Source organism: Myxine glutinosa, chromosome 5, assembly GCF_964187855.1.
Source record: "Myxine glutinosa chromosome 5, kmMyxGlut1.1, whole genome shotgun sequence".
NCBI lineage: Eukaryota > Metazoa > Chordata > Myxini > Myxiniformes > Myxinidae > Myxine > Myxine glutinosa.
In genome coordinates this window covers 165,476,817-165,499,591 of record NC_136265.1, presented here as the reverse complement: position 1 = coordinate 165,499,591, position 22,775 = coordinate 165,476,817, and the positions used below count along the sequence as shown (strand labels likewise).

The 22,775-nt window shown below is 43.3% G+C and overlaps 2 protein-coding genes across 2 annotated transcripts in view; both read right to left on the bottom strand.

Annotated features, from left to right (window-relative positions):
• The window catches only part of LOC137426794 (uncharacterized), a 150,189-nt gene that overhangs the window by 30,661 nt on the left and 96,753 nt on the right, over positions 1 to 22,775 (bottom strand). The gene's annotated exons all lie outside the window — the stretch shown is intronic.
• Positions 3,571 to 21,990, bottom strand: LOC144892414 (uncharacterized). Its single transcript, XM_078779011.1, has 3 exons — positions 21,607 to 21,990; positions 18,931 to 19,287; positions 3,571 to 4,272 (listed from the first exon to the last, which is right to left on the bottom strand). The coding sequence occupies exons 2-3, from the start codon at positions 19,266 to 19,268 to the stop codon at positions 3,696 to 3,698; spliced, it is 915 nt and encodes a 304-aa protein (XP_078635137.1). The 5' UTR covers positions 19,269 to 19,287; positions 21,607 to 21,990; the 3' UTR covers positions 3,571 to 3,695.

Genomic DNA, 22,775 nt, shown 5'->3' with positions numbered 1-22,775 from the left:
CAATCCTGTGTTTGCCATTAGAGTTCCAACAAAGTCAACAAAATATATCAATCAAAAGAATACCACCATGTCATTTGAACAGTCACTTTGTATAGTTCTTGGTGATTTATAAATCTATACTATAAGAGAGATGTTTGTGTGTGTGTGTGTGTGTGTGTGTGTGTGTGTGTGTGTGTGTGTGTGTTCGATTTCATTTGTATGTAAAACATTCTACATTCAAACACTTTTGGAAGAATTGGGCTTAGACACGGGAATTTCAAAGACCTACAAAATAAGTAACGATAACAAAACAGACTTGATACAACACCATACAAATCACTCAACGGTGAAAAGACTGTTAGTTCCGGATAAACAACATAAATTACCATTCATTTACTGGATCCCAAAAATGCACAAACACCCTTGTAAGATGAGGTACATCATCGCAAGTAGAGAATGTAGTTTCAAACCTTTGTCGGGCAGTATTACAGCGGCAATGAAACTAATCTATAAATGCTTAAAAAACTACCATGAAAAAGTGAAGTTTTATTCTGGTATTAAGAAATTCTGGATCATTGACAATTCCAAACCAGTAATCGACAGTATCCATAACATTAACAACAAGGGTAAGGCAAAATGTCTTTCAACCTTTGATTTTTCCACATTGTACATACCGGTGTGTACCCCGGTTTAGAATAGGTACACCGTATCCCTGCGTGTCGTAAGAGGCGACTCAAAGGGTTGGCGTCAGGAAGGGCATCCAGCCATAAAAATATTGCCTCAAAAATAGAACCATGCCAATTTGGAGAAGATTGTCATGGGGACCGTAAGGCTAACCCCCGCTCTTGCAGTGAAAATGGCCTTAAAATGCCTGTTGTTGTTGTTGTTGTTTGTTGTACACAAACATTCCACATGACAAGCTAGTAACCGCATTGGACAGAGCAATAGATAAAGCATTTGCAGGAGGTAATAGAGTATGCATTAATGTATATCAAAACAGAGCACACTGGTCTGTAAAGGATAAACAATATTCATGCAGTTTTTCAAAAAGTAAACTCAAAGAAAGTATTCGATTTCTGCTAAACAACAGTTTCTTTACATTTGGCAACAAGATACTCCAGCAGACAGTGGGCATACCCATGGGTTCAGATCCGGCCCCTTTCTTTGCAAATTTGTTTCTGCACATGTACGAGTTTGATTGGGTCCAGAACATGTGCCAGAATAAATTAACAACTGCACGAAGATGCGGAAACATCTTCAGGTTCATTGATGATTTGTTGGCAATTAATGATGGATTTATATTTGAGCAGCTTCATGATGATGTATATCCAAAATAACTTGAATTAATAAAGGAAAACCAAACTTCCACTTCAGTTTCCTTTTTAGAATTACAAATTGACATCCATAATAATAAATTTCACACCAAATTATTTGATAAACGAGATGCATTTCCATTCCACATTGTCCGAATGCCTTTCTTAGACAGCAACATTCCCAAAAAGCTATTTTATGGTACGGTTGCAGGTGAAATAATTCGGACTGTGAGAGCAACCACACACAGCTCTGAACTGGTCAATAAATTACAACTAGTCAGACGTATGTTAGCACAGGGGGCTGCAGTTGGTAGATTAAAACAAGTTTTCTTTAAAATCACAAAAAGGCACCAAATCGAATTAGTAAAATACAATACGAATAGTAAAAATATTATTCATGAGATCTTTATGTAAATACAGTACAATATAATAATTAAATATACAACAAATCAATGTACGGCAGCATGCCAAAAACCGTTATAGGTGGCAGTTTGGACATTCGAAATACAGTTTGATCCAGAGGTAGGTGGTGTGGTCATGCTGGTTGGTAAATTGATGTATTTAAGGTAAGATGTACATGATTTAATGATATTATCATATTATCGAGTGTGTAAGGAAAGTTATAAATATATGATAATACATTAAATCCTATTGCGAGTAAAGTTGGAATAAGTGATGTTGCATTGATGGGTTGACTGACTGCCTGGACGCAACTGAGGTTGTGGATCTACTGATGTACCATCTATTGATGTGGATCCATGATCGAGGTTGTGGATCCGCCTGTTAGGAGAGGTCCTGGGCTGAAAGGATTGAAACCTCGAGGAACAACGGTGCCCAGCTGATGATCCATGCAGTCGGGAAACGAGTCAATTGCTTACGGGTTAACGCTCTTGCTTTAGGACTTAGGTGGAGAAACTATGTTTGAGGTTTCCAATTTAAATAAAGTTGAATATGGGATGTTCTGAAATTAACATCATTTACAACAATCCTTTAAATTATTTATATCTAAGTTTAGGAACAACCGATACTGTACAATTAATTAAGTGTGTGTGTGTGTGTGTGTGTGTGTGTGTGTGTGCATGTGTGTGTGTGTGTGAATAAAAGAGAGAGTTAGAATTGTGAGGAACAGAAATGACAAAACGAGATGTGTGTGTGTGTGTGTGTGTGTGTGTGTGTGTGTGTGTGTGTGTGTGTGTGTGTGTCACTAGTTTTCTCAGTGATGATTGTTGGGGTCTTCGTAAAAACGTTCAGAGTTTCATCAATGAGTGCCAGGGAGTGGTTCAGGCAAAGAAAAAAATTTAGATTTTTTTATTTATCATTCTATAGTGCCTAAGCCTTTGTAGATATGTGGAAGGTAAAATTAAATGATCTCAGACCCCATTCCTTAGTGGGAAGGGAAGTGTTTCAGGCCCCCACAAATAAAAATATTCAAAATGCCAACAGGATTGGAGCATTACCTGGGCAACGCCCGGTACTCGGGCCACTCCTGCTAGTAATGTATAAGTAGCTTTGCCAAAACAACTAGAACAACACTCAGTGGAGTGCATACCTCCGCCAGGCTGAACAGTTTACATTTTGTATCCCACTGAAAGGACGAATATGGATCGAGAGCTGAACTAAAATCTAATCGGCTTGTTCTTGTCACCTACCCAACTCATCCACCTAGTTTTGTTGCAACTCATCTCAAAACTTTTTGAAATATCGTGTAATACAGTAGTGTAGGAGTTGCGGGCAACGAAAGGCTAAAAACTTCTTGAATTGTTCAAGGCTCCTTTATTTCCAGACTTCCTGAACCCGACCGGAACTCCTCTTTATATACCCCCCATCACTTCCGCCCGATCCTCTTAAAGGGGCGTGGCTCCAATAACCGAGCGCACGCCACGCCCATACCGTCAATAGTCCCATTGGTCCCGTGACAGTGAATTACGAACAACCCAGCCTCTATGGGGTATCCCCCACAGTATATTGTTTTTGGTCCCATCTCTCAATGGTGAAGAATCACTCAAAAAATTAAAAAACCTCTCGTATCCGGTACCGAATTCGTGTCTTCACCAAAATCAAATAGATTAGTCCTCGTCACACACCCAACCTGTTCACCACATTTCAGACAAATGTGTTCACAACCTTTTGGGATACCCTGTTCAGACAGACAGACTAGGGTGAAAACATAATCTCCATCCACCTTCGGTGGCGGGGGTAAATAGAACGGCAGTCGCTAGAAAATCGAATTGGCTTGTTCTTGTCACCTACCGAAATCATCCACCAAGTTTCATCTGAATATTCCGATTCATGTTCCACATTATTCAAAATAGAACATTCGAATGGAATCAAGTACTTCCTTGATCACAATTCCAGACAGACAGCCAAACACAGTGAACCAACTGCTTTGCCCCACCATGCGCTTCACGCGTGAAGTAAAAACAGAAAAATGAAAACAAAAAGTGGTGGCACAAATTTGAGAGAAATAGCAAAAAAACTGCAAGCAGAAAAAAAGAGTGACCACACCATCCAACCTGGTTCTGAGACCGCGTATGCCTGTGTGGTAACCTCAGCTTCCACTGCCGTTTGCCCGTAAATCACAGGCTCCAAGGAACTGAGTCTCTGCGCGGAAAGCGAGAGTTCCTGACTCACAGTGGTTAAAAGCACCACCATGGAATCCAGCAGACCACTCAGGATTGGCTGGAGACTCAGGGCATCATGAGATGCCTCGACGCCGTCCTGACGCCTGGAGGCCAAACCCTCAATGGTACGTCTCAGCACGGCATACGTGGCGAAGGAAAGCCGCTCTCGGGCCAGCACGAACAACTCGGAGCGAACCTGAGCACTCTCTGCACATGCCAGCAGCGCCTCATAATCTCCAATCCCCAACTCCCGCTCCACGACCTGAGCCACACGGGAGCTGACGCCCTGGGTCGAAAGCCAAGCCGGGAAGTCCCGTCTGGGGTCCAGCACCAATCCGCAGGCCATACCGCCAACAATCCTAAAATAAAACAGAGAAGAAAAGCAAAATGATGGATGGATGGATGATCATAAGGCTACCGAGTCAGTTTCATTGGCTGGTGCTCGGCTTTTGTCTGTACACTAAATACAGTACATGTATAATAATGCCATAATTTCCAAAAATGGTGATTTCCATCAATGTCGTGAATTTTTTTTTTTTTTTTTTTTTTTTTTTTTTGTATACAAGGTCGAGGCTTGTGAAAGAGCGAACATTAATCACACAGAAAGACAAACCGACACATAAAACATATAACATAGGGAGCGGTAGACAAGATGGGGAGAGAGGGGGAAGGACACAAACACAACATTTGAGAGCAGGGACCGAGAGACATGGAGACATCGAGAGATCTGAGAGAGGGCGAGGGCTTTGGGGGGGGGGGCGTGGGAAGGGGGCGGTGGGAGAGGTATAAAACATATGGACACTGCCAGGACTTCCAGGAAAGAAGTTGGAATTTCAAACAAGGTGGATCTGGGGTGAATTAGCAGGGGGTAGAAAAGATCAAGGTTTTGGATGGGGGAAGATAAGAGATGGTGGTGAACAGCTGTTTTAAAGACCTGGAGGGAGGAGTGGGATTGAAGGGAGTGAGGGAGTTTGTTCCAGAGGCGGGAGAAAAGAGGAATGAAAGAGTGAAGGTGAGCAGAGAGCCGAGATTTCGGCAGTTTAACCATCAGAGGGTTGCTGGCAGATCTTGTGCGACCTGTAGGAATATTTGGGGGACAGAGCACAGAGAGAGCTGGGGGTGCAAGGCCGGAGAGGAGTCGGTAGAAGACAGAAAGACCACCTACCTGCCTGCGGTGAGTGAGTGAAAGGCCCTCAGAGATAGCTTCATCGCGGGAGATTCCAATAATTCTGAAAGCTTTGGTTTCAACAGCGTGAAGCCGAGCTAGGTGTGAGGCAGGAGCACCGGCCCATAGGGGAGAACAGTATTCCATTGAGCTGCGGATGAAAGCCTTGTATGTGGTGAGGAGCTCAGGTGTGCCGAGGAAGGACTTCGCACGACGGAGGATGCCCAGTCGGCGACTGGCTTTGGAGGCCAGCTTGGAAATGTGGTTTTCCCAAGAAAGATCATGGCAGATAGTGAGACCCAAAATCTTGAGCGACAGAACTTCTTGGAGAGGATTGTTGAGAAAGTAGATGGGAGGGTTGTCCAGTCGATCTTTTCGGAGAGACATAGTAAGAGTGTGAGATTTGTCAGGATTGAAAGACATGTTCCACTTGTTTGACCAGTCTGTGATTTTGTCCAGGTCTTCAGAGAGTGAGGAGGCAGCAGACTGCCGATCTGAGGGAAGAGGAATGGAGCGGCAGAGAGTGGAGTCATCAGCAAAGAGATAGAGAGGATTTTCGAGAGAGTCAGAGAGATCATTGATGAAGACCAGAAAAAGCACGGGGCCCAGAACACTGCCTTGGGGAACTCCAGCCTGAACAGGAAGAGGAGATGAGAGAAACCCATTCAGGGCCACACGTTGACGACGACTAGAGAGGAAGTCCGCCAGCCATGCGTGGAGATTTCCATGGATACCAAAGGAGGAGAGTTTGGTGAGCAGAGCGGGGTGCCAGACCGTGTCGAAGGCACGTGATATGTCGAGGGAGACAGCTCTAATTTCCTGTTTGGCATTGAGGACCTCCATCCATTGTTGAGACAGCAGAAGCAGCATGTCCAGAGTAGAGTGACCTGGTCTGAAACCAAATTGATGATCAGAGATCAAGCCATTGGAGAAGAGGAAAGATTTCATATCCGAAGCAATGATGGATTCCATGACTTTGCTGATAATTGGGAGAAGGCTGATTGGTCTGTAGTTGCTAGGATCTGTTTTTGCACCTTTTTTGTGCAAAGCGGTGATGTTGGCTGATTTCCAAGCAGATGGCAGTTGACCTTGAGCAAAAGAGAGGGTGAAGAGAACAGAGAGAGGGTGAGATAGAGCAGCAGAGCAGGATTTTAGGACCCGTGGGCTGATGCCGTCGGGTCCAGTTGCAGAATCAGAGTCGAGGGTTGACAGAAACTTTTCCACCTTGTCAGGAGGAAAGGACACGGAGTCCAGGAGCAGCAGGGTACGACTGGGTATGGTGGGTACAGAGAGGGATGGGTTTGGGACACAAGATTTAGAGGCAAACACAGAGTTGAGGCATTCAGCTTTTTCACGTGCGGAGTCAGCTGTGTAGCCGTTTGAGGTAAGGGAGGGGATGGAGGGGGAACAAACACCAGAAACGGATTTGACCAGACGCCACCAGGATTTGGAAGAGGGAGACAGATAAGAGAGTTCGGTCTTGAGAATGGAGAGATATTGTTTCCTGGCTCTCCTGAGGGTGGACACACACTTGTTTCGGGCTTTGTGAAAGGAAATGAGATTTCCTTCCGTTGGATTTGCTTTCCAGGAGACGAAGGCAAGTTGTTTCTGGGCAACAGCCTCACCACAAGATTCCGTGTACCATGGACGGGAGGAAGGGTATGACAACTGAAGACGAGATGGGATAAATCTGTGCATGAGAGAGAGCAATTTACTTTGGAAGAATTCCCAGGATGAGTTGATGTCAGAGGTGGTAGAGATGGGAGACCAGTCCAGATGATTGATGGCTGCTTGAAGACCGTGCCAGTTGGCCTGAGTGAAATGCCAGACTCGTCGACGCTGAGCAGGCTCCCTGAGGATGGTCAGAGAGATGTCCACTTTAACAAGGACATGATCAGATGATCCGATCGGAGCAGAAGAAGAGCAGCAGACATTTTCAGGGAAGTTAGTCATAACCAAGTCCAGAAGAGAAGATGTTCCGTTGACTGAGATCCGGGTCGGGAAATTGACAGATTGTGTCAGTCCCAGTGAGTCGCAGAAGTCCTTTGCTGAGGAGCCATGGCTGGTGAGAGAGGTACCCACACCCAGCCAACTGGCATGATGACAGTTGAAATCACCACATATGAGGAAGAGAGAGTTGGGATGAGTAGATAGAAGTTGGTCCATATCATCAGACAGCGAGATGTAGATGGAGTCATCACTGTTTGGTGGACGGTACAACACACATATGAACAAGAGGTGGGAGCGAAGGGGAAGCCGTAGCCAGAGGTATTCCTGGGGGTGAGGTGGAGAGAGTGCAGTGCAGGGCGAGTGAGGAAGAGAGTTTTTGATAAAGATAGCAACCCCGCCTCCAGGACGAGGCTCAGGTCTATCATACCGGAGGAGGGAGTAGCCCGGGAGAGATACTATGGAATCAGAGACATCATAAAGGAGGAAAGTTTCTGTTAAGCAGATCACGTCTGGTTTGACAGAAGCAACCTGTATGGAGAGATCAGTTAAGTTTGAACGAAGGCCCCGGATGTTTGAGGTCCATACCGTTAATGAAGAGGAATTACATACATGATGAGAATTTCATGAAGGATACAAAATACAGTATTACAATTAGGCCAAGTATTGGCCTTATTGTAAGAGCATCCACTCAGAGCCTGAGATGTTGGTGGATCGAATATGATCCTGGCACAGTTATACCACGGACAATAGTATGGGCTGCTTTTATGTGGGGCCCGGAACAACCCACTGATAAATTAACTACACTGAGCCATGCAGCGTATCAGCAGACATGCTTTTGAAGCTTTGTGGCAATGCCAGACCCCCAACCCCCTGTTCCAGGGTAAGAAATGGAATCAATCCAAGGAAGTGTTTCTGGCTCCCTGGCCATTCTCACGCTGGAGTGGATACCCGACCCCGATATGCACGGAACCTTTATGTACAAGTAATTTGGTCGATTCACTCCAAACATTTCAGCTTTTTGGAAGGGGCGGGGGGGAAGGTGGGGAGTAGAGGGGGGGGGGGGGAGATGCACACATACACACGCATGCACATACGCGCACACACACACACACACACACACACACACACACACACACACACACAAATATCACACACATTTGAGAACAAGTTTAAATGAGGGTTTCAGAGGAAAAACAAACTAACTTCAGGGTGGGACAGTCAGACGGATAGACAGCATTCGTCTTCAGTCTTCCACTGTAACACACCTCCCCTCCCCTCAATCCGAAATCGAAAAATCATAGCCCGAGCGATTGTGTGGACTACTGTCTAGTATTCATGTTTTCATTTTCGGAGCAATCAGTCGGGTGATAAGGATTAGCAAAAATAGCAAAAAGTAGACGAACGGATAGAAATCCGGACATTACGACACATTTTGTAAGTTCATTTTGGAAGAACATTTTGTAAGTACATCTCTTGAAGAATCGAGACGATATGACCTCATAATACACAACATGTGTATATATAATATAAACAAATACAGTCACGTGAAAAAGTAAGTACACCTCAATGTAAGTTTTGACTTTTTCAACATATTTCAACATACAGCTATTTGATCTTCATTTCAACAATATTGATAGATAAAGGTGATATAATATAACAAATATTATGAAACATTTACATTTTGTAGTCCATTGTATAATTTAAATAAACATAAATGCAAATTTCGCATGTGGAAAACGTAAGTACACCCCTACATTTATCACTACTTCAAAAACCTAAAATTAGAATCAGGTGCACCAGCTCAGGTGCAAATGATTAGAACATCGTTAGAGAGGATCTTGGAGGAACCTGTCTTATTTAAACCTCAGATATTTAGTTTGGTTTGCTCTTTGTTGTTGAAGTGTGCGGCGTCACCATGCCTTGATCAAAAGAGCTCTCTGAGGCCTTCAGAAAGAAGGTTATAGATGCCTACGAGTCTGGGAAGGGATTTAAAAAGATCTCCAAACAATTTGAAATCAATCATTCGACTGTCCGGAAGATCATCTACAAGTGGAGAAGATTCCAAACAACTGCTGTTGTTGTTATGGGACGTGTGCCAGGAGGAAACCTTTGTTGTTCAGAAAGAACATCAGGGCAAGACTAAAGTTTGCCAATGAACACCGAGGCAAAGACCAGCACTTCTGGAACAATGTGCTCTGGACAGATGAGTCAAACGTAGAGCTATTTGGCCACAGTACCAGAAGCCATGTTTGGCGAAAACCAAAGACAGCATTTGACCACAAAAACCTGATACCAACTGTAAAGCATGGTGGTGGAAATATTATGGTTTGGGGCAGCTTTGCTGCAACAGGGCCTGGGCAGCTCACAATCATAGAATCCACTATGAATTCTTCATTGTACCAGAGGGTGCTTGAGGATAATGTGAGGCCATCTGTCGGAAAGTTGAAGCTCAACCGAAGGTGGACCTTGCAACATGACAATTACCCTAAACATACCAGTAAATCCACCAAGGAATGGCTGAAAAGAAAGAAATGGAGGGTTCTGGAATGGCCAAGTCAAAGCCCGGATCTAAATCCCATCGAGATGTTGTGGGGGATTTGAAACGAGCTGTGCATGCAAGAAACCCCTCAAACATAGCACAGCTGAAAGATTTCTGCATGGTGGAGTGGGCAAAAATTTCTCCCAGTCGATGTCAGAGACTGGTAGACAGTTATAAGAAACACCTACTTGAGGTTGTTTCTGCCAAAGGGGGCAATACCACCTATTAGAGCCAAGGGTGTACTTACTTTTTCCACATGTGAAATTTGCATTTATGTTTATTTAAATCATACAATGGACTACAAAATGTAAATGTTTCATGATATTTGTTATATTATATCACCTTTATCTATCAATATTGTTGAAATGAAGATCAAATAGCTGTATGTTGAAATATGTTGAAAAAGTCAAAACTTTACATGGGGTGTACTTACTTTTTCACGTGACTGTATATTATATTTATTTATAAATTGTTACAGTTCGAGATTCGATCCTCAAGTCGCCGGCTTCGAATAAATCTGCAGTCCGGCGGGTTGCTCGCCAACCATGAACGCCAATTGTAAGGGCAAATCTCACAGGGTCTTCCATTTGATGTCATTTACCCAGGGAGGGGGGGGGGGGGGGCGTGACCTTTCTAAATGGGGATCACACCGTCAGTATGTGTCTGCTTCACAAGTTTAATCATGTGCAGTTGAGCGGAGCTGCCAGACACGTACTGGCTAAGTGTTGGAGCCAAAGAGTGGAGAAGAACGTCCGGCTATTGCTGGTATATATGAGTTCGGCTTTTCATACACATGCAGATGCACCTGTCAACAAAGCTAATGAGATGTTGGGTCTTATCAAAGGGACCTTTTCCAGTGTCACAAAAGAAACTCTCGCAGTCCTCTTCAACTCTATGGTCCGACTGGTCCGTCCTCCACTAGGATTCGGAAATGTAATTTGGCATTCACGATTTAATGTAGATGCCGATAAGATAGAGAGGGTCTTACGGAGAGTGATAACGCTAGTACCAGAACTCAATCAACTCTCATATCAAAACTAGCAGGAGTACCCGGCATTGCCAGCTGGGAAATAGTTGGTTTGGATGGGCAAAGGGTTGAAAGTTTGATTTTTTTGTAAATCTATAATACTCTAAGAGAGATGTTTGTCGGTGTGTGTGTGTGTGTGTGTGTGTGTGTGTGTGTGTGTGTGTGTGTGTGTGTGTCGCCATTTCTCTCAGGGATGGGTGAACGGATCTAATCTTCGTCAAACGTTCAGAGGTTCACACCCTTGCTATTCTGGAAGCAGGAATACCACAAGATGTTCCAAGAAATTTAAAATTCCACTGGAACACCATTGAATTATTAAGGTATTTACCATTACTAGGGCATGCCCGTACTATATATAAGCTAGGACGTGCCCGTTCCTTGCCAAAAAAAAAAAAAAAAAAAATTTGTGTAGGGGTGTGTGTGTGTAAACATCCTAGGGCGTGCCCGTACGTGGGTGCAAAAAAACATGCGTGCAAACAACAACAACAAAAAAAAAACTTTGAAACCACGTGGCAGTAACGACCACAGAACCCCCCCCCCTCTATTTACATGAATGGTTTGGTCCATTCGCAACGACCACAGAACCCCCCCCCTCTATTTACATGCAATGGTTTGGTCCATTCGCAACGCCAAAGCGAACGGCGAACGGCTAAATCGCCATAGCTCGGTAAGTACTTGTCCGATTAATTTCAAACCTTGAAAAGGCACATCCTCGGGTCCCCAGCAATATACCTGGCAAGTTGCAAGTATATCGGACCCGTGGTTGTCGAGAAACAGCGGTCACAGACAAACAAACGTACAAACGTACAAACAAACAAACACACAGAGATTACTGGAATTATAGATAGATGAGCTTGTTTTGACAGATCCAAGTTGGGATGTTCTTTAAGATAACTTCAAGCAAAAGCCTCTCGAAAAATACACTCCATTCGATATTTCTACTGACAGTAAAGCAGATGTGATGTTGCAGCTAATAACACCCCATTTGCATTCACATGAGGCCCAGGAAAAATCTATGTATAACCCATGCAAATCCCATGTCCAGCCTATGTGGGCTAGCCGACAAAAAGCCCATGCCCAGCCCACATGGGCTAGCCCACAAAAAGCCCATGCACTGCCGTGGGCAACCCAGTTGGCCCCCTGGTGGAGGCCGATCCAGCTGGGCTCGTTTATATAGACAAATCGACAGCCGTCATATGACACATATGGACAAATCCAGTTGGGCCTACGTGTGGGGACACACATGGGACCCACAAGTTAGACCACATAGGAATCATATGGGCCCCAGCTGGACATGCTGGCTGGGTAGATTGTATGTGGATGGGTGATGATGTTATGCGCCATCGATGGATTTGCACTATCGATCTATCGCGCTGCACTATCAATGGATCCATTGTTCGCGCAGGCATCGATTGATCACGCATAACAGTACCATTCTTGGTATTCATCACATTCGATCATTAATTTGCCGTCATCTGATCAGCCACGTGTATAATTTCTCCCCCTTACCTTTTCATTTCAACTTGCTTTTTGTCACTAATGTAAAGTCATATAAAAATTGTTTTAAGCAAGTAGCGTATTAAAATGACATTTTATATAGAAACGATTATAACATAATAAAACGTGAAAGGCATAATATATTAAATGAAGAAACAGAGTTTCACTTTGGTTTTTTCCAACGCGTCTTCCAAGCCGATTTCAACATCCTTGTGGCGAATCCCCAATGTGATCGCCAAGGTATTTTCCCGGGTACAGTGTGGTATTTAGAGGATTCTTAATCATTACTGATCATTATATGTTTGTTCTTATGTGTTTCAGACCGTGTTCATTGTTGAAGTTGCAATAAACCACCAACTGGATTAACAAAGAGAACTGGTCTTATTTATGAACACGGTGCAAGTTGACCAAAGCCACGATGCCTGCTGTGGGATGCCCAATCGCCGGATGTGACTACACCAGTACACCACTGAAGACCTCGATCCTCCTATCGTGGCTGCACTCATCACTGCCCACAGTGCCATACACGCCCCTGGACATGCCACCAAGGTTGAAAAAGTCAAAAGGCCCACAATTGTCGCCGCTGGCTCCAGTGAAGAGTGGGCTTACTTCGAGTCACGATGGTCTGAATACGTCGATGCAACCAAAATCACTGTCCACGATAAAGTAGTGCAGTTACTAGAGTGCTGCGACGAACCTCTGCGCAAGGATCTAACAAGATCGACAGGTGGTAGCCTTTCAAACAAACCCATCGAGGTGGTAATGGCAGCCATTAAAAAACTTGCTGGTCGCGGAGAGAACACTATGGTTGCCAGAGTAGCACTACATAATATGCGTCAAGACCGTGATGAGACAGTGCGCAGCTTCGGGGACCACCTACGTGGTCAAGCGGGAATATGCAAATTCCTAATCAAATGCCCTAGTTGTGATGCTGAAGTTAACTACACAGAAGCGATCGTGCGTGTTGTTCTTACACGAGGAATTGCTGACCCTGAAATCCAGCTTGCCTCCTTGGTGACAAGAACCAGGACATGATCCTGGAGGACGTTTTCCAATTCATTGAGGCTAAAGAATCTGGCAAACGGTCAGCATCTACACTACTGGACACACACTCAGTGGAAGCAGCTAGCAGCACATATCAAAAGGCCAAGCAAGTAACCATCAAGGACAGAAACGACCCATGCTCCTACTGTGGCAAAAAGGGACACGGGAAGAGCGCCCCAGCCCACGTTCGTGAAATGGAATGCGCGGCATATGGTAACAGATGTGGGCATTGCGATCGCGATAATCACATGGAGAGTGTATGTCGCAGTAGGAACAAACCCAAACGCACGAGTGCCTCTTCTAATAACAGTGAAAATGCTGTGTTTGATACCTTATGTACTGTCCACATATCAGAACAACAGTCAAATGAAACTCCTAACATATCTGGGCATGAATGTAATGAGTTTGATAACGTTATTAATTCGGGTCGATCACGCAGTGAGCGTTCCATCACCCTTGACCACCATGTTTATGACAAACTCTCTAATACATGGATCAGGAAGGGTTCAAAACCTCAACCATTTGTTAGTGTGACTGTCAAAATCATGCGCGAAGACTACGCAGCCCTTGGCTTTGACCTTTCCACTCAGACCATGACTTGCCATGTCCCCGCGATGGCAGACACAGGGTGCCAGAGTTTCCTTGCTGGTATAAAGGTCATCCACCGCCTTGGTTTGCGCAAATCTGACCTCATCCCAGTAACCATGAGAATGCGCACTGCCAACAATGGAGGCATCAATATCCTTGGGGCCACTGTACTCCGCTTGTCGGGCAAAGACAAACGGGGTCAGGCTGTTGAAACTAGGCAAATGACCTATGTCACAGAAAGCTCTGACAAGCTCTTCCTCAGCAGAGAAGCCTGTGTCGCCCTTGACATCATCCCGGATAGCTTCCCCAAGATTGGTGTAGACCTGACAGCACAGCAGCCGGACGCAACAGCAGTCTTACAGGAAGACCCCACTACAGCGTGCCGTTGCCCTCAGCGTCGTCGACCCCCACCACCCCCGACAAAGCTTCCGTTTCCCGTAACTGATGCTAATCGCATGAAGCTACAACAGTATCTCCTTGAATACTATAAGTCAAGCACATTTAACACTTGTGAGCATCAAACATTGCCTCTAATGGATGGCCCGCCCATGAAACTGATGGTGGATCCTAATGCTGAACCAGTGGCACACCACACACCGGTACCAGTCCCACTACACTGGCGGTATGTGGTCAAAACTGGGATAGACCACGATGTACAGTTGGGTGTGCTTGAACCAGTCCCCATTGGTGAACCCGTCACCTGGTGCCATAGATTGGTTGTCTGTGCAAAGAAGAATGGCCAGCCACGCCGCACCGTTGATTTCCAGGCCCTCAACGCCCATGCTACACGGGAAACACATCACACGCCATCACCCTTTCATCAGGCTAGATCGGTTCCGAACGGTAAGAAGAAGACGGTCTTTGATGCGTGGAACGGTTACCACAGCGTGCCCATCTGCAAAGAAGACTGGCACCTGACCACCTTCATCACACCCTGAGGTAGATACTAGATACCGCTATAAAACAGCCCCTCAAGGGAATATTGCGTCTGGCGATGGATATACAAGACGTTATGACAAGATCGTGTCTGACATCCCCAATAAGACCAAATGCGTTGATGACGTCTTGCTATGGTCTGACTCGCTGGCAGACAGTTTCTTCCAGGCTGTTCAGTGGCTTGACACCTGTGGACAGAATGTAATCACCCTGAACCCTGACAAGTTTGTGTTTGGCGAAGATATAGTGGAATTTGCTGGGTTCAAAATAACTCCCAATATTGTCCGTCCTTGCAGGAAATACCTACGCGCGATCCTCGATTTCCCAACACCCAAGGACATCACAGATGTACGTTCTTGGTTTGGACTCATCGCTTGCCTAAGACGTACCTTTGTCACATTTGGTATCCCTGATGAATTAGCTTCTGATTGTGGTCCTGAATTCACAGCTGTCGCTACACGTCAATTCCTCAAGGACTGGGGTGTACATCATCGACTCTCCTCAGTAGCTTATCCACATAGCAACTGCCGTGCTGAAGTTGGTGTCAAGACTGTGAAGCGTCTTCTCATGGACAACACTAGCCCTAATGGAGGCCTTGATACCGATGCATTCCAACGTGCACTGCTCCAGTATAGAAATACTCCAGACAGAGACACAAAACTCTCTTCAGCGATGTGCATTTTTGGCCACCCAATTCGAGACTTCATCCCAATACCACCTGGCAGATACAAACCTCATAACATCTGGCGTAGGACTCTGGCGGCTCGGGAGGAAGCACTTCGCAACCGCCACATGAGAGACGCTGAGCGCTGGTCTGAACATACCAAGAGACTCTTGCCCCTTGTTGTCGGCGACTGTGTTCGCATCCAGAATCAGACCGGGCCACACCCCCTCAAATGGGACAAAACCGGCATCATCATCGAGGTTCGCCAGTTTGACCAATATGTGGTAAGAGTTGACGGTTCAGGAAGGGTTACTCTGCGCAATAGGAAATTCCTGCGAAAGTACATTCCTGTGCTAACACCCCTACCAAGATTGACGATAGATGGTGATATTGGAGTGCAGAGATCAATGGTCCGGCAGAACATCCCACACCCATGCATTGTGCACACCACAACTCCGGCCAGTCACAAGGAGGCTTATGGCCCATCCATTACTAGTCCAATGCCACCGCAACATCCCACCATCAACTCTGACACCACTCCACCGCAGCCACCTGTTGTTCTTATGTCTTTCAGACCGTGATCATTGTTGAAGTTGCAATAAACCACCAACTGGATTAACAAAGAGAACTGGTCTTATTTATGAACACGGTCGACGTCCACCTGATGGAAATCGCAACCGAAGCTGGCAAGACAGTGACGGGTGAGGCTCAGAAAGAAAGAAACGAGATGGGACAACTCTGGGAGTATATTAGTTTGGAGAAAGAGGAGCGAACGTGAGAAATAAGAGCGCGTAGAACATCTTCTGTCAGTCAATAACTCCACACGAATACACAAACGATGAAATGTTTTTACTGGAAATCCCCTTATGAGGTAAAGGAACGTCCCTATAATTTACTCCGCGGCTCCGCCTCCGCAGCCACCTGCTACGTTTCCTGTTGAATCACCCAGGGTCAACCGGAGCCCTCCTGGCCACCATCAGCTCTTTGATGATGCTACATCCCCATCTATGGCTAAGTCATCGCAGGTAACTCGGCATATCAGTGCAGCGCCTCCAATGCCACCTCCTCAAGTCAGTGGTCCCAAACCCAATACGGTTACCACACGCCCTGCGCTTGACAAACCAGCTGCTGCACCCAGACGGTCCGGCCGAAGCACTAGCAAGCCTGCCTGGCACTCTGACTATGGCATGATTCTGGCATTGACCATTACTGACATTGTGTTTGGTTTCTGGTTCACCAGTTCTTCAATTAGCTTCAAAGTTAGGCTGGTTAAAAAAAAATTCCTGTTTATCATCGCCGCCCGCCCCATAAAAGTCGTCCGCCCCTTTAAAAAAATATATATATATTTTTTTTACTCGCGAAGTCAGTAAAATCCGTTCCCGCTCAGAGGAACAGGTTCGAATTTTGTATGTGCTCGCGTACTGTCTGAGCCAAGTTACATGTGCTCGAACTTCGCCGATCTGCAGGAGACCAATGAGGCAAACGTCTTCAATAATGTCTACGCCAAAGCCAATATCGCATGCAACGATGCGACAGAGAAGCCATACTACACGGCTGGCTATGAAGATGTGTGCTATTTGTGTGGCTGTGTTGAGGAGCTGAGTACCACAGATGAGTCATATCCTATATGCAGTACCTGCAGTAAGAGTCGTACTGCCGAGAAGAGGCCCACTCGGAAGTTCAAGAAGTAGTTGGTATTCTGAAGGAGAAGCCAAATATCATCGGCAAACGGGAGAGTCTCACGTGATAATTATTGCTGTGGATTTCTAGTCAAAAATTAAACGAGCGCCACACTACATGTAGTAGTAGGTGATGATAGATACATGAATAAACGGCAACCAACATTCTCTTGGTGTTGAACTCTACTCAACATGTATGAGTGCTGTAATAGCAGTAGCTGCTGATAGATAGATACATCTATGAGTGCTATAATAGCAGTAGCTGCTGATAGATACATACATCTATGAGTGCTATAATAGTAGTAGCTCCTGATAGATAGATACATCTATGAGTGCTATAATAGCAGTAGCTGCTGATGGATACATACATCTATGAGTGCTATAATAGCAGTAGCTGCTGATATATAGATACATCTATGAGTGCTATAATAGCAGTAGGTGCTGATAGATAGATAGATACATCTATGAGTGCTACAATAGCAGTAGCTGCTGATAGATAGATACATCTATGAGTGCTATAATAGCAGTAGCTGCTGATAAATACATACATCTATGAGTGCTATAATAGCAGTAGCTGCTGATAGATAGATACATCTATGAGTGCTATAATAGCAGTAGCTGCTGATAGATACATACATCTATGAGTGCTATAATAGCAGTAGCTGCTGATAGATAGATACATCTATGAGTGCTATAATAGCAGTAGCTGCTGATAGATACATACATCTATGAGTGCTATAATAGCAGTAGCTGCTGATAGATAGATACATCTATGAGTGCTATAATAGCAGTAGCTGCTGATAGATAGATACATCTATAGGTGCTATAATAGCAGTAGCTGTTGATAGATAGATGTATAAACGCGAATCAGACATCCTTTTGATGTGGTTTATGTCCTCTTCCATGTCTACCAAACTGCTCAATATGCATGTACCGATACCATGAAGTGATATTTCGTGGCGAGGAATTCTAGTCAAATATGTATGAATGCTATGGCAATAGCTGCTGATAGATACATGTATGGCAACCGGACATTATTCTTAAAAGCCGAAGTTTTGGTCTACCATTGTTATATGTTTCAGCAAATATTAAAAGTAAACAGAACTCAATGTGACATAGGTTTCTTTATTTTCTTTATTTGAATCGTATCAGTGCGTACATACGAAGGTTTACTACTTTAGAAATCATAACATGATTCATCATGTATGTCCGATCAAGTATATTTAAGAAAAAAACATATTGTGCGTTGAATTAATCCATTAAAATTTCACTCTGAAAAAAAAAACAATAACAAACCCTCCCTCCCTACCCACGTTTTTGAAAAAAAGTGATGATAAACAGGAATTGTTTTTAACCAGTACAGCCTTAGTTACATATATTCTTCATATTCTCAGTCTTTGTCATGCCAAAAGACACACACACTTGTTATACACTTATATTTTCCATGCCAAAGACTTGGGGGGAGATAGAGGATTCTTAATCATTACTGATCATTATGTTTGTTCTTATGTCTTTCAGACCGTGTTCATTGTTGAAGTTGCAATAAACCGCCAACTAGATTAACAAAGAGAACTGGTCTTATTTAGTATTTCCACGTTTTCCCATGTATTACTTCAGCTCGTGATTGTGGTTGACGTTGCTTTGTGTTCCATATACAACTAATTGTTCCTTCCCTTTGGAAACTTGTTGCTCTTCAATAAGATAAGCTATATTATAAAAGGAGCCATACATCAATAATGTCTGCCTGTCTGTCTGTTTGTTTGTTTGTTTGTCGTGTTATAACTTGAGAACGAATTAACGGATTTCAATAAATCCCTGGTGTTGGGCTAGCGGTTAGGGTACCGGCTTAGGATCCTACGATCCTGGGTTCGAATCCCGGTCGATCGATGAATTAATGCCAGGGGGGTTGACTCAGCCTGTAATCATACCTTCCGAGGTCGGCTACTTGAGTGACTAAAGCTGCACGACTTGGCTCATCTGTAGAAGCTGACCCTGATGCTGAAGCAGATGAAGTTGATGGTTGAACGAATGTCAGCAACGTCTGTGACCCACCCAGCAGTTCCTTCGCACGCTTCAGGTGCCCTTTGTTTTGGGCATGTTGTGTCAGTTGTTTCACACCCTGATTGTCACACCTCACTTCCGAATGGCACAACGAGCAGTAAGCTGAGAACACTGAGGACTTGCTAGGCTGACACCAGTCAGAAAGCCTACATCCATGTCCACTTTTCAACCACTCTGGGTTAAATTTAGTTCTCCCACCAGGCATTATACTGCTGGGAGTATACCTGTCAAAAAGAAAACAAATATGAGATAAGATTAAATGAATTAGCATAGAAAATCCTAACCTGTTAACGCATGAAGTGGAAAGAACTGTGAACCAAACAGTTTTTTTTTTCAAAACTGAAACATAAGTTAGTAAAATAATGAGAACAAACAAAGTAATTTAAAGGCAAATCAACAAATTTCTTACCGGTCTGCAGATTATACCTGAAACAAGAAAGATGATAAATAACATGTCCTAACATGTTTACCACCCGATAATTGCATTTTCTCCACTGCTGAATAGCTTGAACACTAATCTGAGTTCAAGCTAAGCGATGACAATTCAATTATGTATCTTTGGTATTGTTGTTGTACTATCTTCAGAAGATTATGAAACAACAAGACTTTAACAGTCTTTATTGTTTTTTGTTTGTTTGTTTTTTTATTGTCCTACATTGCTTGCATTACCTATTGTGCAGCATTGCGTATGTAAATTTTAATTCTACTGTAATTTTGTTAAAAGCTGAATATGCAACTACCACACGAAAGTATACAGAATTAAGTTGTAATCCCTATTTTGTGTCGTGGTCCTTCTTTATTATCTGCAATTAAATGATGAAATGTGTGAATTGTCGATTGAATTAGTTCTTTGCCAAATACTATTAGTTTTAGGCAAAATACAATCTCATTGTAATAAGCGAAAGATTGAGTTAAACATGTAGTATCAAATGTCAATGTTTAGCAAATTAGTAGAAAAGTTCAATTTCAGGTAGAATCTTTAGGGAAAGGTTGTTAGTAATAACTGAATAACCGCAAAGTTCACAGTTGGTTTTGTTACTCTAAGTAAAGTACAAACCTTAAAAATTGAGCTCAGCTGAACTTTTGAAATAAGACAAAGGACAATGATAATGGTCAAGGTATCATTCAGTCATTCTTCACAAAGTATATGAGATAATCCAAGAGAAATGCGTGATAAACATAGTTATATTATTTTCATCTCATTTTATCTTTTATAATTCTGTTACTGAATAGCATGAAGCACGAATCATAAAGGTAAAACAATTGTTTGGAAGGATATACTTAATATTAGGACAAAGTCAAAAATAACAATAACATAATATACATAAGATATACATATCATTTCCAGTCGAGATCAATAACAACATGTACTTTACACCATGGTGTAAACGACATGCCTCCACTTCGTACAGTATATATTTGTGACGTCATCACTGCATACTCAATTTTTCCTCAACACTGCACTTTGTTGAGTCCTCAAAAATGCACTCACCACTTGTGAAATCGATCGAACAAACGGTTTTCGAGAAAAAGACAAAGAGACATATGTTCTTCGGGGATTTGAGCTTAAAGTCGTTTTGGAAATTTGTCTTGCGATTATGGACCCAGAAAGCAATTCCATGGCTGACGATTGGTATAGGAATGTCTGTTCTGACGCTTAGATACAGAAATTCTACTAATTAATATATCAATTTAAATTTTGGAACATTGAGGGTTAAAAAATAGGAAAAATAGGAATTTCCACCAAAAAATAGGAGATTTATAGGATCCTATTAAAAAGTAGGAATAAATAGGAAAAATAGGAGGGCTGGGACCCCTGTGAGTACCAGTTCACTGGTAATTCCCTGTTTGTCGTTAAAGGCGGCAAAAAGGGTTGGCGTCAGGAAGGGCATCCGGCCGTAAAACATTGCTTCAAAAAGGGGACCGAAAAACAACAACAACCACGGTCCCCGAAAAAGGCCAACCCCCGCTTTGCGGGGAAAAATGGCCTCTACAGGTGGTTATTTTTTTTTTGTTTATAATAAATCCAACAGTGGATTAGGGTAACTCCCGGGAGTGTTTGTGATCCAAATTGTTTTTTTTTTTTTTATGGGTCCATGGACACGCGTCAAAACTGCAAATGCCCACACGTGACGTTGGTTATCCCTGCAAGGAGAGCAGGATCTCCCAGGAATCCTTTTTTTTTTTCCTTCCCCTATCGATTAGCCATCGCAACAAAGATTGGCTTTTCCGTCAGCAAAGTGAGGTGTCTTATATTCTAGTATTAATAATGTGTAACTTTCCTCACTTGAGGAAGGGAAGGAACAATTAGTTGTGCATGGAACATATGGATCCATTGATAGCGCAGAGCGATCGGTCGACAGCGCAAATCCATCGATGGCGCATAACAATGATACCGGGGTTGGTGCAGCGCAGGCGTGATCATGATGGGCCAAATGGCCTCCTCCTGCGCCAAAGTTCCTTGTCTTGTGTAAATTCTACCCCGACTACCCAACACGCATACACACACTTCGTTATTAGTTAGGCAAGGTTTCCTCGCTCACCTTGATTAAGACAAATCCTGTAGGCCTCGTCGCTAGGAGTGTGCACGGGGCGAGAATCTGGAAAGTGGAAAGTGATCTTCATAAAGTCGTTCTTCAGGAGAATTTTGAATTTCAGTTTATATATATGTATGTAGAATGCAGAAGTCACTGGATGTGCGACGTTAAAACCTTAATCCAACAGGAATCTTCTTCTTCTTTTTTGAGGAGAAAATATATTCTTCCATTCCCACCTTTTTCTTCCTTTCGAGTGAAATATGTTAAGTGTTAACTGCCAGGGTAAGTAAGCTGCGGTTATGTTACAACTAATTACGAATATTAAATAATATTACTAATACTTTTCCGAGTTGCAACTCGTGTTCTCAATCTCTGTCTTCAACTGGAATCACCGAATAAATTTAAAATAGGCTCAATTTAAAATAGGCTCAATAGGGAATTAAGTTTATATTTTAAAATAATATATTAATAAAGAATAATCGCTAATTAATGTGAAAAATACGCAAAACTCAGTCGAGCCACTCAATGTGCAGATGTACTTCCTTTGGAGCAACGAAGCCGAGTACACCGCCCAGTCGTGAATCGCGAGGTACAGTAAATAGTTTAAATTTTCGTCTTATTCTTTTTGGAATTAATTTAAAAGGGCTGTTCCAGCCTATAAGTATAACGACGATGATAATTTTATGTGCGCGTGTATCTTGATGAACATGAGCCCAACTTCATGTTATTAATAAATTACGTCCTGTTAGCAACGGCCGTCGCCATTTTAGCGCGGTGAAAAAACCCCCTTAGCAACGATTTGAACGCAAATGCTAAAGTTATTCTGGAATCGTATGAAAATCAAGAAGTCAAGAAAGGAATTTTCAGTCCCCATGTTAAAGTTGCATACAGAGAAACGATCCCATATGAAGGTGCTGTAGGTTTTTGCACATTATGGGGGTGATCTGGTCCAAATTGTAACAAAAACAACTATGCAAATAAAAAGTGATATTTGTGGAAAATATTTTATTTCACCTGAACATCCATTGCTGGAAGATTATTTTCAGTTAGTACAGCATTTTATTATTTTAAAAATTAATTAATTCTGAATACCACGTAAATATCTTTCTAGGACTTTTGATGGACCAGTGGGCCGTTGGTACAAATTTTCATTGGTCTTCACAGCCTTGCAGCAT